At 35.7% G+C, this 26,478-nt stretch overlaps 1 protein-coding gene across 1 annotated transcript; it reads left to right on the plus strand.

The window, feature by feature from the left end:
- Positions 1-24,868, plus strand: LOC115430293 (dipeptidyl peptidase 4-like). Its single transcript, XM_030150238.1, has 26 exons — positions 1-383; positions 485-572; positions 1,094-1,192; positions 3,506-3,597; positions 3,724-3,798; positions 3,887-3,939; positions 4,115-4,187; positions 5,828-5,948; positions 8,139-8,293; positions 8,451-8,548; positions 8,660-8,789; positions 10,989-11,027; positions 11,584-11,679; positions 11,840-11,910; positions 13,374-13,427; positions 13,750-13,865; positions 13,982-14,026; positions 14,125-14,223; positions 14,310-14,379; positions 14,469-14,663; positions 14,782-14,836; positions 16,234-16,333; positions 16,443-16,501; positions 16,581-16,653; positions 24,273-24,346; positions 24,447-24,868. The coding sequence occupies exons 1-26, from the start codon at positions 381-383 to the stop codon at positions 24,537-24,539; spliced, it is 2,226 nt and encodes a 741-aa protein (XP_030006098.1). The 5' UTR covers positions 1-380; the 3' UTR covers positions 24,540-24,868.
- Positions 24,869-26,478: the final 1,610 nt, after the last annotated feature.

A 26,478-nucleotide genomic window follows, 5' to 3' on the forward strand; every position in this document is an offset into this window, starting at 1 on the left:
GCTTGTTCATATTAATGATAACATCTTTGTGAGCTGTGGGCATATTCATGTTCATCATCCTCATCCTTATCATCCTCATCATGTTACAGTGTCTTCGAAGTAATCTGTATCGTCGAGGGGATGTCGCGATTTTCCTCGGCGCATGAATGAGACCAGTTTGGGGAACAGCCTGACAAGACAGCGAGCACTTCCTCAAAACACGAAGACACGTTGAAACCTGACGAACTTTAGTCCGTTTCCACTTTTATTGTCCCACCTTTGAAACTTCGGCTGGGATAATATTTAACGGGACGCCATCTGTGCAGCGTAACTTTAGTTTCCTCCGGTCGTCAAACGGTCTGACACATCCTGGATTTACGCCTCATCTAGGACCAGAAACAATGGTTGGTGGTGTTTCACAAATATTATCCTCACATTTCGATGCAGGGTGGAGAAATGCTACGCTTTTTGCGGTTTTCTGACTTTTTGCGCTCACTTCTCACAGGTTTCTGTTGCCAAAGTGCTCCTCGGAGTCTTTGGTGTGGTTGTGGTTGTAATTTTAATAGCGGTTCCAACTGCTATTTATCTACAAGGTGAGTTTCTGCATTTAAATTACTCTCATTTTTTTGGTAATCCAATGTTCGTCTGCGTTCTGGTGCCGTTTAAAACTGAAAAACCGTACGCACGCGTCATTACGTACGATCCTTTGGATAGGTTTTAAATGACACCTTGTCCAAGAAAAAAAAAAAACAGAATCTATTTAAATTTTCTTAATTATACATACCTAGCTAAACAGATAATTGAAATACTGGAAATTATTGATTTTTTTGTGTGATTTGTTTTAATAAACAGATAAAATGGTTAAATCTCGACATAAAAGGAGGAGTACAGTTTTAAACTATGCATGTATGTCCTTACATAGCTCCATACACCCCCTGTCATGACCATTCCTTAAATATCCCAGACAAACTATCACTGACGTAGGCAATATTCCGCTTGACATAATCTGTTTCAGCCTGTTATCATCTTTTATGATGATGATATCTGTGTGAATGTGTGTGTGCGGCACTGGCCAGATTAGCAGTTTCAAATACTTTTTTTTTTTTTTTCTCAGAGGACAAGGGTGGAAATAAAAACCTAAGGTCCTTCAGCCTGGATGATGTCTTCAACAGTTCACTGAAGCCTAAGTCTTACAACATGAGGTGGATCTCAGGTGGGCGGTTCTCCATTGTGAGAAATTAAACAGTAAAACAGAGTGATAATAAGGCGTGGGTGAGCTCTAAACTGTAAATCTGCTCCTTTATCATCTGCAATGGTCCTTTTATTTGTAGTTACTTATTAACTCAGATGAATCCATCCTTCTAGTGTCTACATCTGCAAGTTCTGCTGTTATGTTAATGTGGTAGTTTGTGTATTTGTTTATGCTTTCAGTGTTTCCACATGTTACATCATTTTGTCACAATGAAATTTCGTGATCTGGGTTCATCACATGTCATATTGCATCCCCCGTACTCAAATAGTTAGGGGAAAAGAGGACATGTTGAGCCAGGAGGGAAAACAAGCCACTTGAAGTGTCCTAAGTTCTGGATCCAGGATCATTTGACTATGCTGATGCCTCTGGAGGCATCAGTACAGTCAAATGATTGTTATCATAATCATGATGATGAATTATTTACACACAGCTACAATAGCCACTATTAACAGTACGCAATACACAATAAATTTACAACCACACAACAATGTCTCATGTTATATATAAAATTATATAATTGTCAGTTCCCCAAATGATGATGTGTCTGTGAACCTCCACTCAGGACACCATTTTCTTTCTTTCTTTCTTTCTTTCTTTCTTTCTTTCTTTCTTTCTTTCTTTCTTTCTTACTTTCTTTCTTTCTTTCTTTCTTTCTTTCTTTCTTTCTTTCTTTCTTTCTTTCTTTCTTTCTGTCTGTCTGTCTGTCTGTCTGTCTTTCTTAGATTAGACACCAAAATTATCAAGAGTCTGGTCTTGACCAGCTCTAGATGTAAAGTGTCATGAAATGACTTTGTAATGATTTGGCGCTATATAAATAAAACTTGATTTGATTTGAAATTGACTACACAAAACTACTACCAGGCTTTGAGGTAGAGGTGAAATATTAATGTCTGGGATAAAACAGACAGTTTAACTATAAATTAGAAAGCTTTTCTGTTAGGTCATATCAATGCCAATTTTATTTTGCAGTTCTGCGTATTTGTCTGTGGGGGTTTTTGCCTGTTAATTAGGTTAACAACTGTAATATATACTGTTGTTTTAAATTACGGCTTTTCTTATCTAGAACATTGATTAAAAAAAAAAAAACATTTCTTCAGTTTAACGCAGATTAGATTTGTGGTATGTTCGGGGAACCTAAATGACCCTGAAGTCAGGTGAATGTATTCGGTCTCGGTCTTATTTAAAACAGATATTTTGGGAATTCTTACATGTTAATCAGTCTAGTCTACAAAATAAGATACTGAACTTGGCTTCAATAAATAATAATTAAAGCCATTATTTGATACAAGTCATATTTAGAGTCTGTGGGGTAAAATGTGCCAGCGATAATGAGGGAAGTTGACATTGACCCAAAATAGTTAGAACTGGCTACATATGTGAAGATTAAACCTTGATTTTCTGCAGATTATATCACTATAAATCATTATAAAATAGAGATGATCTAAACACATCAGTAAGGCAGTTGTCAGAGAAGAAGTCCATTCCATTTGCTGAGATGGACCAAAATAGACGAGGGAAAGCTCCTCAGGGTTTAGACGCTAATGTGGAGTTCGAACTTGACTGTCACTCTGAACATTTTGCAGACCAGTCTTCTGACAACTAGTGATCATTTTCCAAAAGAACTTTTTTTTTTCTCAGTGTTCACAGTATTTTCACCTTAACTAGAAGAAACCTGAATCCACTGTTCTCACTGATTCCCCTAGTTCACATTTTCCTAACTTTTCATACATATGTAACAGCTGCAGTGTCTCCTTTAACTAACTACCTAGGCAGTGGCCACATTTGTCCCAGCGGAATTGTATAATGAACTGAAAATGATTTAACACTATTTAGTACCACTGCTTCGGTAAAAACAAATCAGATTCACTGCACATCAAAAGCCAGACCAGCAGTTCTCTGAGATATTAAAATAAAACATCACACAAACTTTGCAGTTTTAAGCAATTAAGATGAAGACTTTTAGTGCAGACACATGCTGAAGAATTACTTTAAACAGATTTTGTTACCCCATTGTTTCGCAAAAGTTTGTGTTTTACAGTGTTTTCCTTTTTTTCCATTTTTTCTTGGTCTAGGTTTTGTTGAATGTATACAATCAAAAAGATGATTTGCCATCCAGTTAACGTTTCATTACTGGTGAAAATACAGTTATAAATTCTAGAAATGCTCCCCCTGCTTTGTGTGTCCTCTCCAGCCTTTTCAATGTCCACCACTAAAAGTCATGCTTGTTTTTATTCGTACTGTAATTAAGACATTTTTCCTCTTCCTCTGCTGTAGATCACGAGTATCTCCACAAGTCTCAGGGCTCCGTCTTCCTTTACGATGTGCTTAATAATAATCAGTCAGAGTTCTTAAGCAAAAACACGTTTGTAAGTCGGCTTTCTCACTGCTTCTTTTGTCATAATAATGACAACCATGTGATAAGTCATGTGAACACGTGTTGTGTTGTGGTCAAACTCTGCTAGCAGATATGTGGTTTTTTTTCTCTGCCACAGGATAGAGTAAATGCTTATGATTACCAACTGTCTGCCGACCGCAAGTATGTTGCATTCATGAGCAATCACTCCAAGGTAACATCAGCTTTGTGCAACATTTAGGATTAAATGAAAAAATCACCTGTGTTAATGTGCATTGCTTTGTTTTGTTTTGTCCCCTCAGCTTTGGAGACATTCATTCACTGCTTCATATTCAATATATGACATGAAAGAAAAGTAAGAGTCCAAATAAGGGCAACAATATCATGCAGCATATTTTACTGAGTTTTACCAGCATGCGTTGGCAGGTCTTTTAGAAAAAAAAATACGAGTGACAACATCTAAATGTTCTATTATGCATGCTAAGTACATTATTTAAGAGTTTATTTTTTTCAACCTTTCTAAATTCCAGCACGTTTTTGGCAACCCCTGACCTTCCTCATCACATCCAATACTTTGCTTGGGCTCCTGAAGGAAACAAATTAGTAAGTTCACACACAAACTGGTTAATAGTCATAGAGTATCCATGCAAGTTTATCCTTCTACTTCACTACATCTGTGATGTTGTACTTTTTATTTTTTTTTTGTACTTTATTTTTACATTTGTCTTTAGTTACTTTTCAGATTTATCAAGTGAAAACAACATAAATGTTTAAATGTGAATGTTTGTGATATACTGAAGGATGGCTTGAGATGTTATCATCCTCCTTAAACTAAATAAACTCTTCAAAAACCCTCTTGGGTTCACTTGAAATGTCACAAAGCTGAAAACAGGCCATTTTTTCTCCAGAGTTCATGAAAAATTTAGTTTTAAGACAGAAAATAGGTCTCTTTTGTAAATAAACAAATCTTCTTGTTGCATCATAGAAACACGTTTATTGAGGGAGTAATTTTATCAGCTTTAGATGATGACATTATTATTATTATTATTATTATTATTATTATTATTATTATTATTATTATTATTATTATTATTATTATTATTATTATTATTGACACTTCTACATGCCTGCTCCAGCTGTAACTCGTACTCTTCAGCCTCTGAGTGTTGTTTAATACTCAGCACAAATATTTATTACAGGTGATGAGTATAATTCACATTATTTTTGTGCTACAGGTTAACGCTGGGCAGTCCTCACACTGGATTTTATTTATTTATAAAGTTCTTTCTGGACTTTTACATGCTTAGCTTTACTTTCTGTCTTACTTTGAATATGGGCACCCACATAACAAACTCAAATTGTTTAATAATTTTATTCATTTTGATGCAGTTTTATTTAGATCCTAAATCAAATATCCACCTCAAAGGGTTTTACAATCTGTTAGTTTCAACTAATCTTATAAAATCTAGTCTTACTCATACTGCACATGCAGCCTGAAACAAAATATACAAGAAAGTTTGCATCATTTGTCTGTCTACAGTAAATAAAATGTTTAATTTTACCATAATTTACTCTGGTTCTTGATTTGTGTTTTCATTGGTTTTATTATTGAATTGCACTCTTTTTATATTATTTTTAGTAAAGAAATATATAGAAAAGTTAAACATGGACCATTTTACTGCACAACAAAAACTTACATTAATTTATCTGATAATACTTGCATACTTTTTCTTAATTCAGGTGTATTGTAGTATTTTCACAGTGTGGTATTAATACTTTTCCTAAAGTTGCAGGTCTGAACACTTCATCCACCACTCTGTCTTTGAGTTTGTACTTAAATACATATCTTTAAGCTATTTGAGTGCAGGGTATTATTTCTAACTTTCTATAGATAGCAAGTGGTTAGGGTTAATGGATTTGTGATCCAGTATATTGTCATAATAATCAACAGTTTGAATAAAGATAAGGTTTTGATTGCTTTACAATAACTTGTAGTGGAGTATTTTCACAGTGTGGTGTTTGCACTTTTTCAGACATAAATGATCTTAACACTTCCTCCACCACTCTTGGTTAAAATGATAAATTTTCCCTGGAGTTCTGCTTTGAAGGTGATCGGTTAGGTGATCAAATACACCTTTTCCAAACACTTATAAGTCAGAGCAAAGGAGTGGATGTCAGAATGAGGTCCTCTGAGCCCAAAAAACAAATATGACTATTGATTGTATTTTTCTTGAAATTCATAGGCTTATGTTTGGAACAATGACGTGTATGTAAAGACCAGCCCCAAGACGCCAGCAGAGAGGGTCACCGTCAGTGGAGAGGAGAATTTGATTTTCAATGGTATCCCAGACTGGGTCTATGAGGGTAAGTGGAGCATGAAGAACAGTTTTCATGTCATATTTTGAAAGGTCACAGTACTGAAAGGCCAGAGTTACTCAGCTATACTAGTAGTCATTTCAAAAGTTGTGTTTCAACAAACTAATTGATTCTTTCAAGCACTTCTGAGGTGCTGAATAATTTGGGTATTGAGGACTTAAAAAACTGCTCAAAAGTTGGGTAAAAAAATTGCCATAAACTGCTATGATTTACTTCAAAAAGGTCTGTAATCCATAGACAGTGGTGGGAGGACCTTATGAAATGGACTCCAACTTATTTATAAAATGTAATACACTACAGATTACTAATTACCCTTTTAAAATGTAGTATTTTAATGTATTTTAATTTGAAGTGGCTATTGCCACAGTACTGTGGGACTACTTTCTCATTTATCTATTACCACAGAGCCTCATTATATCATGTGTAGACTGGTGACCTGTAACCTGTCACCCTGCTGCCACAATACTGTGGCAATAAGCACCACACATGCCATGTGCCTATCCGGTTACAGGAAAAGGCTAGGGTACCAGTTACTGGAAGCTGGTTTGTGAGTCTATTCACACTTTCAGTTTCAGCATGTAGGCAAACAACGTGAAACGTGTAATGTAAAGAATTTGCCCAGGTTTTTAATGAATATAAATCAGCCACTGGGACAACGTTCAAAGTGCAGAATTCGAATCATTTGATTGGCTCTGTGGTAAGAGACAAACCAATATTTCGTGCCACAGTACTGTGAAAGTAACCATTGCCATTTTACTTCAGTACTTCAAAGTATTGTAACTTGCTATAACATGCAAATGTTCTAGATGTCCAGTGTTAGCAATGTAAATGCATTTAGGAGTTAGTAATTACAGAAATGGAATGTAATATTCAGAATTATGTTCTCATGCCATTACTTCAGAATGAGCTGTTTATATCTGCAGAGAAAGCAGATTTCCATAAATACATTCTACCATGTTTCTACAGTAGCTCCAAATAGTCTTCTCCTTCTCACCAATTTCTAGTAGCCGTTATTCAGTGTTTAGGTTTATCTGCTATGTTTGAGTGTGGACCTGATTTAATACATAGTGTACAAAAGCAAATGTACACAGAATGTATCTATTGAACAAAAATGTACTTATTCAGAATTCTTGTTTTACAGAAAATATAGTTCTCAAAAAGGTGAAACTGGTGCATTTTGAGAACTGTAATTAGTCGGTTATTACATAGAAATAGCTCTGTTCTAATTGATCAAATCAAATCAAAATCACCTAAACTAAAAACTCCAGAGCAGATAAAACAAAGGTGGGATTTGTGTGTATTTTGCAGCCACCCTAGTAGAGATGGAGTATTCATTTCATTGTAATTTGCAGTTTAAGTACTAGATGTCTCTAAATATCACATACTGAACCTTAAACCTTGGCTGTAAAAAAGTCCTAAATACACAAATTTAACCTCCTGAGACCGAGCAAATGTCAGCAAAGTACAAGCTTTTTTTGTTTTTTATTAAATAAGTGTCTATATTGGAAACATCATGATGCAACAGTTTTTTCAGATGCAGTTTTTTAAATTTTTATGGAATGTCCTTTGTGGTGGACAGTTTTCTTTTCTTTTTTATGTATAAAGTTGTGAAACTCTTGTCCACAAATGTGGACAGAAAACCCATAGCTGGATCTTAGGAGGTTAAATCTGTTTAGAACCTATTTAATTCTTTAAGTAACACATTCTAGTTCAATTTCTTTTAGAATTTAATGACATAACACCAAGGATAAGCGCTAAAATTGTAATTATCACAATATATTATGTAAATGTTCAGTTAGATAGCATCCAGAAGCATGTGTATGATGTAACCTAGGAAGCAAAATGACAGAAGAAGAGAAGGACACAGCATTGTCTACATGTTTATTGGTGCATCATCACTTTTATGAATTGTTGCTTTTACAAGTGGTTGTCATACTCTGACCATGACAAATAATTAATTAAAACCAAAATGAACCCTAAATTTCAACACGAGCAAAAATTAGCCTCCAAACCGAATTTAATTGAGCTTAATTCAACATGTATTGAGACCATATCACCCCACCCACCAAATACTATGCAGCTCACAGGATCCACGTTTATTTTTGCAATAGTCAAATTTTTAAAAAAGCAGGATTTCCAAGAGTCTTCAATCTTAATCTCACACTTTCACCTTTGCAGAGGAGATGTTCTCATCTGCTCAGGGCTTTTGGTGGTCACCTGGAGGGAAGTATGTGGCTTTTGCTCACTTCAACGACAGTGAAGTCCCGAATATTGAGTACACCTGGTTCGGCCATGACCAGTACCCACGTACTATCTCCATCAGATATCCAAAGGTGGGACATCAGTTCATCACACCAGGCCTGTTCTGAGATCTCTGTACTCCTCTGCATGGATTACTTTCAGATTTGGGATGATAATTGTGCAATATTTACTCTCTCTAGTAGAATCATGATACTTATCTGGTACACCTTACATTCTTGTCTTGTGCAGGCAGGTGCAAACAACCCTACAGTGAAACTCTTCGTTGTGGACACTGATAATGTAACAGACATTACTGAGGTTTTTGTACCAGCCTCATTCAGCTCAAGGTAATGAAAGAAGAAGTGGTGCTAAAATGTGAACTGAATTTTCTCCCCAGACAAGCAGAGGTGTTTGCCAAAGTGTCATTATGGTTTATTTTTCTTTTCTTGCTCTTGCAGTGAACATTACTTGGCCACAGTTACATGGGTGACAGATGACCGATTGGCCGTCCAGTGGCTGAAAAGAGTACAAACCCACCTCATCCTCCAGATTTACGACTTCACTGGGTCCAGCTGGGATCCTTCAGAGGTAAAACATGGTGTTATGAACACGTCTTTGCTGTACATGGACACCTACATGCATGACCAGAGATGAAAAAACCTAACATGAGTTAAAGTTGCACAATAAAACCCACAGAAATTATTGCAGCAGCAATAAAACATGTATACACACAGTTTTTACTGAATGGGAGAAAAGGTGAAGGTTTTACAGACCTGTTTATTCTGTGTTGATACCATCATGTTAACAATTTAACATCAGCTGCTATTAACCGCAGTAAGAATATATAAATCCACGCAAGCACTGACACTTTTATTTCCTATTTAAACAACAAAGTTTCATGAAACATTTAATTGCACAAATACTGTGCAGCTTAGATGGAATTTATGAAGAACTTTTTCTGTTGTGACACCAGTTTTTTCCAGTTAAAGAGGTTCTATGTAGTATTAATATTCAGAACAACAGGGGAAATGGTATACCTGAACACACGGCCTACCAAAACCAGCAATGAACTAGAAGCACTAGAGCGCAGACCTCCGCCAAGGCTGATCAGTGCCCCCCCCCCATCACCACCAAAATTTAATCATTTCTTCCTTATCCCATTTCCAACAAACCCTGAAAATTTCATCAAAATCTGTCCATAAGTTTTTGAGTTATGTTGCACACTAACGGACAGACAAACAAACAAACCCTGGCAAAAACATAACCTCCTTGGCGGAGGTAATCAACGCTATGTATCCATTGACTGTATCATTCACTGAATAAAGTGTGAAGCTCATTGTTTACACACCTCTGTTTTCACCGTCGAACAAAACTAAATCAAAATAAAAACTGTGTCTTACAATCTTCACATGCTGTGTCAGCTGATAGTTTACATTATAGCTCTGTTAGCTTAGCTCTGTTTTTAGACAGAAAACAGCCACAACTAGAAGCACTTGGAGAGCGCAGACCTCCGCCAAGGCTGATCAGTGGCCCCCCCCGTGGGCCCCCCCCACGCCAAGGAGGTTATGTTTTTGCCAGGGTTTGTTTGTTTGTTTGTCTGTCTGTCTGTCTGTCTGTCCGTTAGTGTGCAACATAACTCAAAACGTTATGGACAGATTTTGATGAAATTTTGAGGGTTTGTTGGAAATGGGCCCCCCCGTGGGCCCCCCCACCCCCGATCACCACCAAAATTTAATCATTTCTTCCTTATCCCATTTCCAACAAATCCTGAAAATTTCATCAAAATCTGTCCATAACTTTTTGAGTTATGTTGCACACTAACGGACAGACAGACAGACAGACAGACAAACAAACAAACCCTGGCAAAAACATAACTTCCATGGCGGAGGTAATAAAACCACAAATCACCTGTGTTTCTGTATGGTTTATGTTGTCAAAACCTGCTCTAAAGATCTGTTTGGAATCATCTGAACAAGGTCAGAACTGTCACAATTTGTTCTGAACTGCGGATCAACAAACTGCTGGAAATATATTAACATGACACAGTAACTTCATAACTTTATAAGCTTCACAATCAAATTCATTCGTGTAGAAGAAAGGCTGACATTTCAGCATCAAACTGCATTCTTTTAGCTTACAGCTGTGTCCAGTGGACAAAATAACAGCAACACTTATATTTTTAATTTCTTTGTCATTGTCTTTGGTTCGGAAAGTTGTTTCTTAACAGATGGCATTAGATTTCCCCGAATTTCTTTGGCGAGGGACCCCAGCAAAGTGGCTCACTTCCCCCTCTAGTGGTCACCTACATTCACAGTGACATGTCGGCCTGTGGCATTTCATCAGAACTCTTTATCCTATCCATTCTAGTGATACTTTTATTTAACATTTTTAGTGTTAGCATAGATAATACATATAAGTTCTCTAAGGGCATGCATTTTAGAATAGTCTCAGATATTGCTGACTAGTGCTGTGGTCAAACTGTTTAGCTCTAAGAGATGCATGTGTTTGTGAAATGCCCTTGTGAAATCCTTGTTATGAAATGCATTTTCACTGTCACTTCACTGGTTTTGGGTTTTCTGAGAATCATCCAAATTGCACTTTTGCACTACATGAATTGTGTACAACCTTCCATTTCATGAAAAAAACATGTTTTGTTGTACCTCAAGTGAAGGTATCTTTAACTTTTGACAGCTGTAGCTCCTCCTGCACATGTTAACCTCTTCCTGTGAATTTTCTCTTTATATATTTATAGCAGCCTGATATTTTTTCTCTCCCTGCTTTTTACAGAACCTGGAGGTGAAAAGTACCACAGGCTGGATTGGACGGGTATGTTTATACATTAAAAAAAAAAAAAGTTTCCCTGAAGTCCTGGAACAGCTGACCATTTATCAAGCCATGGGAAACTATGTACAATGTTTGGGGAAATCTTGTGTTTTCATGTAAAGCTATTTTCATTTAGCTGGGTATGAAATACTAACAATAATCAGAACTAATTTGACTTAATTCTTCTAGATTTATTAGTCTGTAACATTGCAAGCTATCATTTTTATTTCTGTTTTTCATGCAGTAATAATTAATAGGAAATCTACTTCAGTTTATGATGTGATAATACGCACAGAGGATAAAGAGCTTTCCAAAAGACAGTCAGGCTTTAAAACACGGCCAGAAAAAAACACTTGTAAGATATTAATTATGATATTATATCATCAAATTGAAATGCTCATATGAAAGTCTACAGGAATGAGGATTAGAATGTAAGAGATCTTTTTATAGATCAGTTATAGGCATACAATTATGATGATCCAGGAAACAATGGGATCCCTGACAAGTTGCATTTCTAAAACCTACTCTGGTCTTCTGTAATACATGTTTTTCTCTGTAGTTTTCACCACCAGAACCAGTGTTTGCCCCAGACAAGAGAAGCTACTACCTGCTGATGAGTCACAACAAGTATAAACACATCCATCATGTAGTCGGGGTAGGTGCAGTGAGAGCTTTCATATTCTATACTGTTACCACAAGAGTCACTTCAGCTGCTTAATCTTTCCTGTGAGCCAAATTGCCACTTTACAGAATGTGACACAAGATCTTGAATGAACAGTTAGTAGTTTTCACCCATGTCTGGTTCATTCATGCAGGGAAAAACCACTCCAATCACCTCTGGAGACTGGGAAGTAATCAGCATCCTGAAAGTAACTGAAGATAAAATGTAAGTATAAGCTTCATGACAGTCCCATCAAGATTTTACAGCATTTTTTTTTTATTAAAATATCATTTCTAAAACCTTGTGATGCATGTTGTGATATTGTATGACTTCAAAAAAATTGCTAAAATAGAGTATTGTGCATGGACCTAAAGAGAACACAGAGCTTTTGCTTCATTTATGCCTCTTCAGCTTGTTCAAATCACTAAAACAGAGACTTTTGAAAACTGCTGACCTTCCCCTCCTCTCAATTGCTCATCTCTTCTCGCCAGAAATTCAGTCAGTGGGGCTGGAGCTGAGGAAAGAGGAGTAGAAGTGAAAATGAAAAATCATTTTTTACAGACATCGGTTAAATGCGACATGTGGAAAAGCTTCATCATATGTCTGTCATTTAGTTAGACTTCCATCTGTCTACTAGATGAGTGTTGATATACATTTTTGATTAACTGATTGACTTGTCTGTGTGTAATGGATAATGTTCCATTACATATTTGATAAATTGTCCTGCTCCTCCTGATCCTGCCATTTTTTGTATAATTCAGACATGAGTCACACCTCTTTTACATGTCACATGGTAAGAATTAAGCAAATCTGCCCCAACAATCCTCACTCTGTGATGTAGGAGTGAGGATTGAAGGCGCATCAAGATCAGTTTCCAGATTTCAACCTCTGGTCAAGAAGTTAGGAAATGAGGAAATGCAAAGAGTCTCTTGTTTTTATTTGTTTGGTAAAAGCTGCAGGAGCCAAGATCAGGAGGTAAAAAAAAAAAAAACATCTAAACTTGAAAATACACTTTGTCCTTCTGCAGCTTTCCTCTCTCAGTCCAAATCAAAAGACATATATGATTTAAAGACAGATAAATCTGACATTGTTTTTTGTTCTTTATGGAAAAGTATCACTATGAAACACAACCAAGTAGTAGAAGCAGTCATGTGTCGTGTCCTCTCAGACCACTATATGATAAAAGTTTTTTTGCCGTGCAATAAAAAAAAAAAAAAAAACTCTGAAGCACTGTAACTTTAAGCTGTTAATACAACATGATTACTAAATTACAGGCATTTCTGTCCTTCTCGTCTCTGTTAGCAGCTGTTGTGTACTTAAATTTTGCATTCTACCATGCTGCTAATGATTGTATTTACAACAAGCGAGCTAATATCCAAGCAATTTGTCACATTTCCCATGTTATCAGTGTCTTTGGAGGAATATGTTTTTGACACAACACATATGAAATAATCAAATAAAGTGTACAGAGCATTGATAGATGTCCAGAACAATGACAGGATTTGATTTTCCCTCTAGAAAATCCACGCCAAAGAAGTCTTGTCCTAGAACTAGTATAATCTGTCAAATTAACTTTAAAGCTTATGGTGATTTGTAACATCCTACAGGGACTGGTTACATAGAAACACTTTGTAATGTATATGATGAAGATTCAGAGAAAACTGAATGTGAAATGCTTTGTTCTACAGATACTATTCAAGCAACCAAGAGGGAAATAAGCCGGGAGGAAGGAACGTGTACCTGTAATGTCTTAAGTTTGTCCAGTTTTGCAACAAATAATGAATAATCTAACTGTTAAATTGATCACCAAATATTGTTTCAAGACTTGTTTGTTAAATTCATATTGTCTGGTTTCTTTGTACCTCTGTAATCGTAAACTGAATATTCTTATGATTGTGGGCCAAACAAGATATTTCAGTGATTTCAGTTTATTCACGAAACAATTAATCAATTAATCAAGAAAAGTATTAACACTGAACCGCCTTTCTTTTGTGTGATTTTTGTGCATATTAAGGTTTCTTTTGAGTCTTTCTTAGACTGACATTGTGTATTTATGCATGTTAGGCAGATAAAAGACGAGGAGTCGACGTGTCTAACGTGTGCCATAAATAGAGAGCGGTGTCAGTATATCTCAGCCTATTTCAGCCACAATGCTTCCTACTACCGTATGAGCTGCAGCGGTCAGTTGCTTTTTAATGTTTTCATTTTTTCCTCTGACTTTTCCAGAGCTGTTTGTGCAAATTGTATTAAAATGACATCATTATGTGTTTTTTTTGGGGGTTTTTTTTGTCTAAAGGTCCTGGAATTCCGTACCACTCTCTTATGGATAACAAAAATGGGGGTAAGCTGAAAAATTAATTTCTAACAATATATTAGGAAATATAAATTTCCTAGGAAATAGATTTTATTCTAATGACTTTGTCTTCCTTTGCATTGTAGAGGTGAAGGTTCTGGAGGGCAATGATGAATTTTCCAGCCTAATATCTGACATAGGCATGCCCACCATGCGCCGTGGCAGCATTGAAATAGATGGCTTTGGTAAGTGAATTCAGCAAAGTTAATGTTTAACAAACTATTATAAAGTTGAAAATGATCAATATATGTTTGTGTGGATGTTTTAACAGATCTCTGGTATCAGATGTTTTTGCCTCCTGGCTTCCAAGAATCAAAGAAGTATCCCTTACTGATAGATGTGTAAGGACATAGTAAAAGTTGGAGACATTCCACTCCCCAAATTAAAGGTGAAAATTAACTCATCCACTGGATGCGTTTCCATGTTTCAGATACGCTGGTCCCTGCAGTCAGAAAGTAGACTTTGCATACAGGGTGGGCTGGTCCACTTACTTGGCCAGCACTGAAAAAGTTATCGTTGCCAGCTTTGATGGAAGAGGAAGTGGTTACCAAGGTGACGAGATAATGCATAAAATCTACAAACGACTGGGGACCTATGAGGTGGAAGATCAGATAACGGCGGCAAGGTAAGGAAGGCGAGATGCAGCTTTACCGTTTTCCAGGAAAGTTTGGCAAAACTGGATTTGACTTGTTTCTCTGGTAGACAGGAAATGTGAATTGTCTTTTGCATATCTTGTATTTTAGGAATTTTATCAACATGGGCTTCATTGACAAAGACAGAGTGGCTATCTGGGGATGGGTAAGTAGCCACAAGACTGCTCTATAAATCAGCCCTTTAGAATATGCAGTGGTGGAAGAAATTGAAAGTAAAAGTTCCACTACAGCTGAGTAAAAATCCTGCACTGTAAGTAAAGAATCTCCAGGGAAAAAAATTCCACTTAAATACAGGGTTTCCCTTCATTTCTGAATGACTTAGGAGCTGTGGGGATGGATTATTTGACTGAAAATTATATTTTGATATTTTTCAGTTATTGTCATTGTTGACACTCTTTCTAAAATGGTTGCAGATTTAAGATTAGACCCAGATATTAGCAAGAAAGACATAAATGAAAAACAAACTGATAGCAAACTAATGTTTGTGCATGAATTCACTGGTGCTGTTACAGAATAATTGAAATCCATTTATACTTGACATAACTAGCTAAATGTTTGTTGCCTTTGTTGTTTCTCTCTCTGGAAAAAATAACACGTAAATGTCAATAAACTAGATAATATTCCTTAAATAAATAAATGACAGAAAGAAAAAACTTTTACTTTTTCAACTTCTCCGCTGATCTTTGATTGTATGACACATTTGATGATTTCAATATTAAGCGAAATGAAACCATATGAGAAATTTTGCCAGAGCTGTCAACTACTCAGACATCAGAAAAGTGAACAGATATCGTGGACAGTATATAAATAATGGATGGAGAAACTGTGATGTCGCCCAGTGGTTTCTGAAGTGCCATAGTTTGCAATTCAGATATTGCATTTTGGAGCCTGAAGTGACTTTATTTGGACAAAAGGAGCAGAGATGTGGGATGACAAGAAGTCATGGAGCCTTTTTTAAAGTCTTTTAGTGAAAGCTGGTAAAAAAGAACTACAGCTGAGCTTTCTGTCAGGAAAAAATGTGTTATATAAAAACTCCAAAAGTCCAGATGAGCGAGCTGTCATTCAGATTCGTCAATCAAAGCCTGAAGATCTACATAATGAGGGAAATAGTTAAAGATGAACCAGATCAACATAAAACCACTAACCCAAACACAATGAGTTTTGGGGGAAACGTGGTTGACATGGTATTTTAAGATAGACGTTTAATGTAAGTCTATCGGAGTCAGGACTTTTTGGAGCAGCATTTGGGGAAGGAAGTGAAATTGCAAATTAAAAACATTTCAGCATTGACTTCTTATTGGAGCTGAGGTCCTTGTCCTGTGGCTGATACAAACTGCTTTTTGTAAGATGTCAGATGTTTGTTGTTATTTATTGCCTAAAATCTACACCTGAAAAGTGAATCTCATGTTGTCAGATAAATGTAGTGGAATCCAAAGTGAAATATTTACTTCTGAGTTGTAGTTGAGTGGAAGAATAAAACAGCAGGACACTATACTGACACTATATCAGTTAATGATGTGTTTTTGTTGCTGTTTTATTCAGTCCTATGGAGGTTATGTAACATCAATGGCTTTGGGAGCTGGCAGTGGAGTTTTTAAGTGTGGAATGGCAGTTGCTCCCGTCTCCAAGTGGAAATATTACGGTATAATTTCTATTTTTAAGCAACATTTCTATCTACAGAATCACCAAAGTAACTTTAAGAACTCACTATTATCAAATAAACCTGCTGTGTTCCATTAATCTTTCTTCAGATTCAATCTACACCGAACGTTACATGAATCCACCAGCGCTGAATGAGGGTTTCTACGCTGTAAGTTTGCCTCTCGTTTCTGCTAAATATTATAATAAAAACCAACTTCCTGTTGCACAACTGCGTTTATTTTCTGCAGAACTCGACAGTGACTGAGAGAGCGAAAAATTTCCACTCAGTGCAGTATCTGCTGGTTCATGGAACAGCTGACGGTGAGTTACCAAGGACACAGGATCTCATATGTTTTTATGAGTTTATGAGCCCATTCTTTGATCCTAGTACAAAGAGAAATACAATAAAGGTCTATAAATAAGATAGAAATGATTTCACATTTAACTATGATTTTTCAGTTTTTCCAGTGTGGCTTGTCTCAAAGAAAAACATGGGACAAATTTTTCCACAGACCCCTTGTAATCATAACTCAGATTAAACATGCTTTCCCTCCATTTTTACTCTTTAACATGATTTTTTTTTTTTTTTTTTTCAATTTCAATCTAAATATTTCACATCTGTTCCATAATAATAAACACATTTACATTTCAGTCTGGTTATTACCACTTTTATTTTTTTTTTGTAAACACATGGTCATTTTATCTATATTTTTGTTCTAACAGATCTTAAACCTTAGCGTTAATAAATCTATAGAGAACCCAGATATTATTAAGTATAACCAGATTGTTTTTATTCAGCAAAAAATTTTCATGGCAGGTTTTCATGGCTCAAACTCTTGAATCTGTACAGTCTAGCCACTGAAAGACAAAACTGGATCTTGAAACTAGAGCGAAGAAACAGCTAAGTTCTGGTTATTATAAGTAAAATGTTCGTAGTTTGTTCTCAGGTTCCTGTGTTGGTCTTAAATTTGTCACAGACAAAACAAAATTATCAGAATGGTTGACACAATCTCTCATCATGATAATACACCAGCTTTCCAACAGTTTAAGGGAGGTTTCTGCAGGTTTACATAGAAACGTCATTGCCTGGTCAGCCATCTGTTTTTTTCAGTGTATTCAGCACTGAGAAAACAGTCTGGAATTGGGCCAGTTGCTGTGAAATATGCACTATCTTTTCTATACAGACCAACCACAAGTCTGGGGTGTTTTGCAATGCATCACACTTCTTCAACTTTGTTCTGTCATGAGTCATGATCAATTCCAAGTCCACAAATCTCTTTACATCTGTTGTCAGTTGTTTGTTTGATTCAAAAATAAGGGTTGAATTACAGATTACACCTTGTATTCTCAAGTTTCTCTGACAAAAGTGACAGTAATCATTCCCCAAAGTTTTTACTCGACCAACACAACCGCACGCCATGATGGAAACATGCTAAGGTTCGTTGATATTAGGGATCTGCTCGTCGCATAATTACATCACATCCATCTCATCTGTGATTGGTTTACACGGCGCCTGGTAGTCCTGCCTTCATATTTGGATTCAAGCCTCACAAATCCGGATGCATTACTCATTGAGAAAGACGGATGGCTGGCCAGGCTAAAAAAGTTATAATCTGATGAAACGTTTTCTAATACATGATGAAAGAAGTGAACATAAGAATGAGCATTTATCTGAGATTCTCAGGTCTGAAGTATCAATTAAATCAATCAAATGTTATTTATATAGCTCCACATCATAACAGAAGTTGGTTCATGACACTTTAGATTTAGAGCTGGTCTAGAGCAGACTCTTAATGGTAGAAATAAACCAGTGTAACTAGTGTTTAAGCTGTAACAATGCCCAGACCTAAGTTGTTTTAATTAAAGGCAAAAGAGGATGAGGCCATAGTTTTTTTTATTGATTTAGGTCTATTTTGACTGGTTGAGAAAATAGAGAAATAAATATACAATGACAATTTAACTGATTTATCCTAAAAACAAAGGTGATTAAACCACAAACTCCACCCTGACAAACTACATATTAAATATCTAATACCAGTGTAATTGGATGCCATTGCAATGACTAATTTTTTTTTCCCCACAATATTTTTTATTGGTATTCAAGTTTTATAATGAAAGGTAAACAAAGTAAATAATATTATACATAAAGAATATGAATCAAAACAACACAAACACTCATACACTCACCCATTCACACCAGGTAAACTTACCATACCATACATACCAGACATACCATGATGTTCATATAAGGTTCCCATAAATGTACACATTCCTTCACTTTTCCTTTGGTAATAGAAGTCAGTCTTTCATGTCTGATGCACTCTGATAGTTCTTTTATCCATTGCTTTAAAGAAGGAGCTTCCGTGATAGCTTCCGTGATAGCAAAGTGATAGCTCTCCTGGCATGCAACAGTCCAAAGTCCAACACTTTAGTTTGTTTCTTAGATGTGTAAAATCCTAAAGATATATTCCCAGGATACAGAGTTTGGCACAAAATGGAATCTTGACGTTAAATACCTCAGATGTACAATTGATGACCTCATTCCAGAATCTTTGTGTCTTTGGACATTCCCATAGACAGTGAATAAGAGTTCCTTTATTATCTTGCCATTTAGTTCATGTATCAGGAATATGACTTGTCATTTGGTGGATTTTTTCAAGGGTTATATAAACCCTCGTTAACCATTTATGTTGTAGTAAGTTGAGTTGTGTATTTATAGTTTGTTTTTGGGCCTTCAAACAGGCCGGGTTCCAGTCTTATTACCTCCACCAGGAGGTATTGTGGTCGCTTTGCTTTGTGTGCGTGCATGCGTGTATGTTTGTTTGTTTATTTGTTTGTTTGTTTGTTTGTTTGTTTGTTTGTTTGTTTGTTTGTTAGCAAGATAACTCAAAAAGTTATGGACGGATTTTCATGAAATTTTCAGGAAATGTTGATACTGGCACAAGGAAGAAATGATTAAATTTTGGTGGTGATCGGGGGTGGGGGGGCCCATGGGAGGGCCCCACTGTTCGGCCTTGGTGGAGGTCTGCGCTCTCCGAGTGCTTTTCTTGTTCATCTATGTCTTCTTGTATGTCATGTCTCTATGTGTTCAGTGTACCTATTGCTGACTCTTTAGAATTTGACTTAAGCAGATTATAATATTTCGATAATAGGCCTTTCTCTCCCTGTTTTCCCATTTGCTCAAATAATGATAATAATACATAATTTCCTTAGACCTAGATGACAAATAGCTTTTAACCTGTAAATATTTGTAAAAATGTTTTGGCAGAATTTTATATTTTTCAGACAGATCACTGAATGTAAGCAATTTTCCAACAATATACAGATCCTTCCTTAATTGTCTGGATGCTCTTAATTTTCCATAATTTAAGTCCTCCACCTTTCTGCCTGGTATAAACTGGTCATTATTCCATAGAGGAATAAACTGGGATATATTTACATGTTCTCCCAGATGTTTGTGCGCTGTGTGCCATGTATTGTTCAAGAATGTTTTTTTTTTTTCTTAGTTTTTTTCAGTTTATGTAAATCTGTGGACTAAAGATAATTGCATATTGGTAATTCTGGAATAGACTGTTGCTCAACATTTACCCAGGCTGGAGGTGATTTTGTATAAAAGTAGTGTGAAGCTGATGTTAGCTGTGCTGCCGTCATCTAGTACCATCTTACACTTGGAATTTGAAGACCTCCTCTTTCAGTAAGACTTGGTCTTGCTTTCCTGTTATTCCAAATGAGCTGACTGAATCCCTTATTTAAGTTATCAAAGAAAGAAGGTGGTAATGGCAAGGGATGGGTCTGAAAGTAATATAAAAATTTTGGTAAAATTTGCATTTTTATAATATTTATTCACCCTGTCATGGATATGCATAAATTAGACCATCGATTTAATGTTTCTGTGGCTTCTTCTACCAGGGGGTTATAGTTTGTAGTAACTATCTTGTTTATATTATATCTTGTTTATCTGGAATAATTTTGATGCCTAAATATTTAAAACCATCTGTGGCAATTGTAAATTCTATGTTTACAGTGGGATTTTTTTCTGTTAGAAAGGGTATTTTTGAGATCTGTAAGGAAAAATATGATATCATCTGCAAACAATGAAATAAGATAACTTAATCCTCCAATATTGATACCTGATATTCCTTCTTGAGTTCTCACTGCCAAAGGTTCCAAAGTTAATGTGATCAGTAATGGTCTAGTTGAACACTGGTTGACTAAAGGCTTTTGAAATTGGTAAGAATTTGTGCAGTAGGATTTGTGTATAACAATCTAACCCACTGAATAAATGTTTCTCCTAATCCAAATCTTGGGAGTAGTTTTAAAAGTTAATTCCACTCTATTCTGCCAAATGCTTGACATACATCTACTGCCAGCATTGCTGTATCTTTTGCATCGTGTTTCTCAAATAATATATTTAGAACGTGTCTGATATTGTGATAACCTTGTCTTTTTTTTAATAAAACCTGGTTGATCGTCAGCAATTTCATTTGGCACATATTTTTCTAATCTTTTGGAGAGCACCTTGCATACTATTTTCGTATCACATCCCATGACACTAATACCCCTATATGATGAGTACTCTGTTGGTAGATTGTTAGGTTTTAAAATAAGAGTAATTGTGGCTAGTCTTAATGATTCTGGGAGACCAGTTTAAAAGACTTTCTAAACGTTTTAAGTAGTGGCTGTATTAACTTATTTTTAAACCTTTTATAAAATTCTACTGGCAGCCAATCCAGTCCAGGTGCTTTACCACTATTCATGTCACTTATAGCTTCTAATATGTCATTGATTGTGAGTGGACTGTCAAGTGTCAGTTCATTTTCCTCTGATCGAGTTTGGAATGGTAGTGTAATATTCTATACAGAATATCTAAGTTTAAGAAGTGACACAATGTTCTACTTCCACCTATTGGATACTTGGTGTGTTGTTTTATATCATGTGCACGGAGTAAGAAGGGGTGTGCCACTGAAGGATTTCTGCTGTTGCTGTAGCATGTTCACCTGTGATCTAATAAATAAATTGATAGCACATCGTTATCCTAGTATTAATTGTACGCACTCTACAGAGTAAAACAGGTAGTCTGTCTAGAAATGTATTCTGGATTTCAGCATTTGGATTACAATCTGATTGATACAATAATTTCTGAGATGCTCTAAAGCTTTTGTTTATTTCTATAGGGTCTGACGTCAGATTGTCGTCGGTTGTTTTGATACTAAGAATGGTTCTTTCAGCCTGTTGTTTTTTAATTCTCCATGCAAATAGTTTACCTGCTTTTTCTCCTTGGTCATAAAATGCTTGTTTAGTCCAATTATTAATAATTACTGATATGTCCACTTAGAATTTAATGACAATATATTTGTGTATATCTGAAAACCCTGCTGTGCCGGAGACATTCTGATTTCAGATATGGAATCGGCCTGTCCCTGATCTAGTTAAGATCAGATGTGATTTAGGAAAAATCACGTATTTCTCTCCTGGTAACAAAATCATTATTCACCACTATAAATGCACAGAAGAAACAAAGTGTTGCAATTCCCACCAAATCACAGAAAGGCTAAACTGATATTATTAACATTAACATTAATATAATCACACCTTTCACTTTGGAGGTTACAGGTATTACAGGATTAGGATCACAGACGACCTCCGTAGTTTTTACAAATTACCAGAGTTCCACAGGAAATGAAGATGGGGTTTTAGAAATGTGATTATGTTTCAAACAATGTTTCACAAGAACAAAAGATTTAATTCCCTCAAAGTAGATTTTTCATTTGCTTTTCTTTTTTTTTTTTTTACCTTTTTTCTGGTGTACACCCAGAATTTTTATTAACAATTTTATTCTTATTACTAAGACTGATTTTTAGAGGACTGTAGAACAAATCATAGGTAAGGGATTATGTAGAACAAGCTGATCATTACTAACAAAATGAACCCCGACAGGTGAGGCCAATGCAAAGCTTATTACATCACTTAAAATTATTTTTTTAAATTAAAAACCTATGTTTTTAGTCTATGATCAGAACTTAGTCCATAACATCATAGCCTCCTGAACAGAAATAACACCAGAAAATCATCATTAATCACATATGTTAATTCAAAAAATGTTCCTTGATGCTCAACAACTCACAAAGCAGTAAACAGAAGCAAAAACAGTTGATGAAGAGAAGTGAATGATTTATGATAGACTGATGTCACATGTCACAGTCATATCAGCAGCTGAAATGTGACAAGATGATTGTTTTGCTCTTCATCTGTTTCATATATTTACTGATGCAGCACAAATTGCACATTAACTCTTTCTTTGTTTAACCCATAAAGACCCAGTGCTACTTATGTGGCAGTTCTATTTTAGCATTTCTTAAGCGATTTATCACCATTTATTATAATATTATCCTCTGTATTTTGCTTTTTTCAGTGAAAATCAGATATTCTCCTGTATTTAATTCACTGGTCATGTAGACTTTCATAAAAAATCAGGTTAAAGTTGAGGGTTATTATATCACAAATGGAAAAAATTAAAGAAAAAGTGACTTTTTCATCAAAATCTATCATTAAAGGTGCAGTATGTAGGAATTATGTTCTAAGTAATTATAAAATGGCCCTGACTGTCACCAGACATTAAGGAATCATGTTCATTTCAAATACTGATATCACTGACAGTAGTAGTCCAGCCAGAATATTTACATTTGAAAAGCTCAGTGTCAGCCCTGAAATGATGTTTATGTTGTCATTGTGTGTTTTGGTCTGAGGCTCCGCCCATCACCTGTCTTCCAGTCACAGAGTCAGTAGCCTTTCAGCATCCAGGTTGCCAGTTCCCACTGTGCTGCAGATGGAACATTTCTGATCATAAATGTCTGACGTTAATAAACCTAAAAGGCCCCTTTTTATTCCCAAATACATCATGACAAAGTGAGAAACAAAACAAGGACATGTACACTATCAGTCAAAAGTTTTAGAACACCCCAATTTTTCCAGTATTGAAATTCAAGCAGTTCATGTCCAACGAACAGGTTGAAATGGTACAACGGTAAGCGGTGAACTGCCAGAGGTAAAAAAAAAAAAAAAAAAAAGGTAAGGTTAAACAAAACTGAAAATAATGTACATTTCAGAATTATACAAAAAGGCGAACATGAAATGGGTTAACAACTTAAAGCAGTTCTGCAGCAATGGAGGTTGATCAAGCCTCGAAAGTTGGTGCTACCAATTCCTACAGGTGTCCCAACGTTTCTTAACTACTTCCAACCCCCTCTGTCTGCATGAAAGTAGTGTTGGAACACACTTTGGTACCATACCGCTGTGAGCATTATTTGAACAGTATTGTACTGCAGAAAGTAGTGTGTTAGTATAAAAATGGAAAAGTGGAAAAGGCAATTAATGATAGAAGAGAGACAGACCATCATAATACTTAAAAATGTAGGTCTGTCCTACAGAGAAATTGCCAAGAAAGTCGAGGTGTCAGTAAGTCCAGTTTCCTTCACCATCCAAAGGCACTCAGAAACTGGGGGAAATGCTGACAGGAAGAGGTCTGGCAGAGCCAAAGTCACAACAGAATCAGAAGACAAGTTTCTGAGAGTCAACAGCTGGAGTGATAGGAGACTCACAGGACAACAGCTTCAAGCACAGCTCAGTAGTGGTCGTAGTAAGCAAGTCTCAGTTTCAACTGTGAAGAGAAGACTTCCAGTTGCTGGTTTGATCAGTCCAAAACACCTTCTTCCAGTCTTCAGTAGTCCACTGGTGGTGTTTCATGGCCCAGGCAAGCCTCTTTTTATTATTCTGAAGTCTCAACAATGGCTTTCTTGCTGCAACTCAACCCATCAAACCTGTATTGATAGGATTAATGGATCAACATGTATTAAACATTTTAGATCAATAGATGCTTTTGTTTGATGGCAGATGTTTGGGTCTTTATGGGTAAATTTTTCTTTTGCTGTTTTTCTGTCCAGACAACGTTCACTTCCAGCAGGCGGCAGAGATCTCTGAAGCTCTGGTCAACGAGCAGGTGGACTTTGAGGCGATGGTGAGCCACCTGGAAAAATACAAACAAGAACAACACGCTTTTATGTGTCTGAGAGCCATTAACAGCAAAGTGAAAATTAAATGCAATGGTCTTGTTTCAGTGGTACACAGATAAGGACCACGGCCTCGGGGGATCGGCCTATCAGCACGTCTACACACATATGAGTCATTTCCTGCAGAGGTGCTTCGCATGAGTTTCACATGTTTGAAAAGACTGTGAAGAAAAACCCCAGAGTCCTGTCATAAAACCTTGTGGTGGTATATGAAGGTTTGACTGGTCGTTTACCAGAAACCAAAGAAGTCATACTTGTATAGAAGTACTGTTCACATTGTCTGGAAATCATGACCGATCATTTGTTGAAAATTTACTTGTGTTTTTCCTTATGGAGAAAGTAAAGACATTAAACTGCCTGGTGTTGTTTAAATTATTATTAAATCAAATAATTTTATACTATTTTATTATATGGAAGATGTGGTTAACTGATGTGATTGTTTTCTATGATAATAAAGATCTATGACAGGATGACTGTGCTCTAAAAATGTCTATTTTTTTATTCACCAATTTAATCAAACTAGCTGGGATACTGTTCATATCTCATTTTTTATATTTTTATATTTCTTATATCTTAGCAAGTAATGTATTATAGTTTTCCAGTTTTTTTCAGACTTTGTCAATCAATTTATTCACCGTTTATTCACATTATTATTTTCATTTTGTTTCCATCAGTGTTAAAGCCTTCTGCTTCTGAAGCTTTAACCAACGGACAGACAGACAGACAGAAGTACAAATAGAACAGGAAGAATTCTGGATAATTTAAACAGTAAGGCGCAATAACACTTAAAGTAGGACTAAAAGTGATGAAAAGCTGATGTAAATCTTTTCAGATTATTTAATAAAACTCAAACTATCCGCTGCTTTACTGAAATCATTCAAATATTTTCACTGATTATAGTTAAATAAGATTTGCTGTATAATTACTAAATACCACATTTACAAAGAGGAACATACATTAATTCAACTCGTCTTTCTGATATGTCACATTAATTTGACAATTAACTAGTGCTGAAAAAATAAACCTAAACAGAGCATCTGCTATATCCGAACTTTATTAATATTAAACCTCAAGTCATTAAAAAGTCTTGAGTTTGATTTTATGAATCAATTTTTATCTTATTTCATTTATCTATCCATTCATTTCTGCATCAAAGCCCAAGTTTCTTAATCTTTTTTTTAAACAGAAAACCATTGTTTTACTGTTACTGAACAAATCAAAAAATACAACAAAAGAAGGAAAAAAGGAAGTTCAGTTACGACTCGGCTCTCAGCACATCTCCTTACTCTTTATATAGAGAGAGAGAACTCTGGAAATGAACTAAGTTACTCAAAAAAAAAAAAAATTATATATATATATATATATAGGGTGGGGAAGCAAAATTTACAATGAACATTTAGTTGTTTTTTCTCAGCAGGCACTACGTCAATTGTTTTGAAACCAAACATATATTGATGTCATAATCATACCTAACACTATTATCCATACCTTTTCAGAAACTTTTGCCCATATGAGTAATCAGGAAAGCAAACGTCAAAGAGTGTGTGATTTGCTGAATGCACTCGTCACACCAAAGGAGATTTCAAAAATAGTTGGAGTGTCCATAAAGACTGTTTAGAATGGAAAGAAGAGAATGACTATGAGCAAAACTATTACGAGAAAGTCTGGAAGTGGAGGAAGCAACAAAAAACGTACCAAAGCTTTTATTAAAGCTCTCAAATCCAAAATCCTAAAGGATCCAACCAAATCCATGAGAAAAATGGCAATTGAACTTGAGGTAGACAACAAGACCGTTAGAAATACAGTAAAATATGATTTGAAGATTTAAATTCTCATGACTTTCAATAAACTAACTGGTCATACACTGTCTTTCAATCCCTGCTTCAAAATATTGTAAATTTTGCTTCCCCACCCTATATATATATATTTATATCCAGGAAATTGTGTCACTTAGTTTATTTCCAGAGCAAGAAAACCAATTGTTCCTTTCAGTCATTATTATTCTTATAAAAACAATACATAAAGACTGAATAAGGAACTTGTGTTAATACGCAAAATGCAAAATTTAGAGTTTTGATCA

The sequence above is a fragment of the Sphaeramia orbicularis genome, chromosome 2 (assembly GCF_902148855.1).
Source record: "Sphaeramia orbicularis chromosome 2, fSphaOr1.1, whole genome shotgun sequence".
Lineage (NCBI taxonomy): Eukaryota > Metazoa > Chordata > Actinopteri > Kurtiformes > Apogonidae > Sphaeramia > Sphaeramia orbicularis.

What these genes read in the sequence shown, in the direction of transcription:
- LOC115430293 (XM_030150238.1), top strand. An exon ending in CTCCTGAAGGAAACAAATTA is followed by an intron (nt 4,188 to 5,827) that starts GTAAGTTCACAC and finishes TGAAATTCATAG; the next exon opens with GCTTATGTTTGGAACAATGA. An exon ending in GGTTCATGGAACAGCTGACG is followed by an intron (nt 16,654 to 24,272) that starts GTGAGTTACCAA and finishes TTTTCTGTCCAG; the next exon opens with ACAACGTTCACTTCCAGCAG.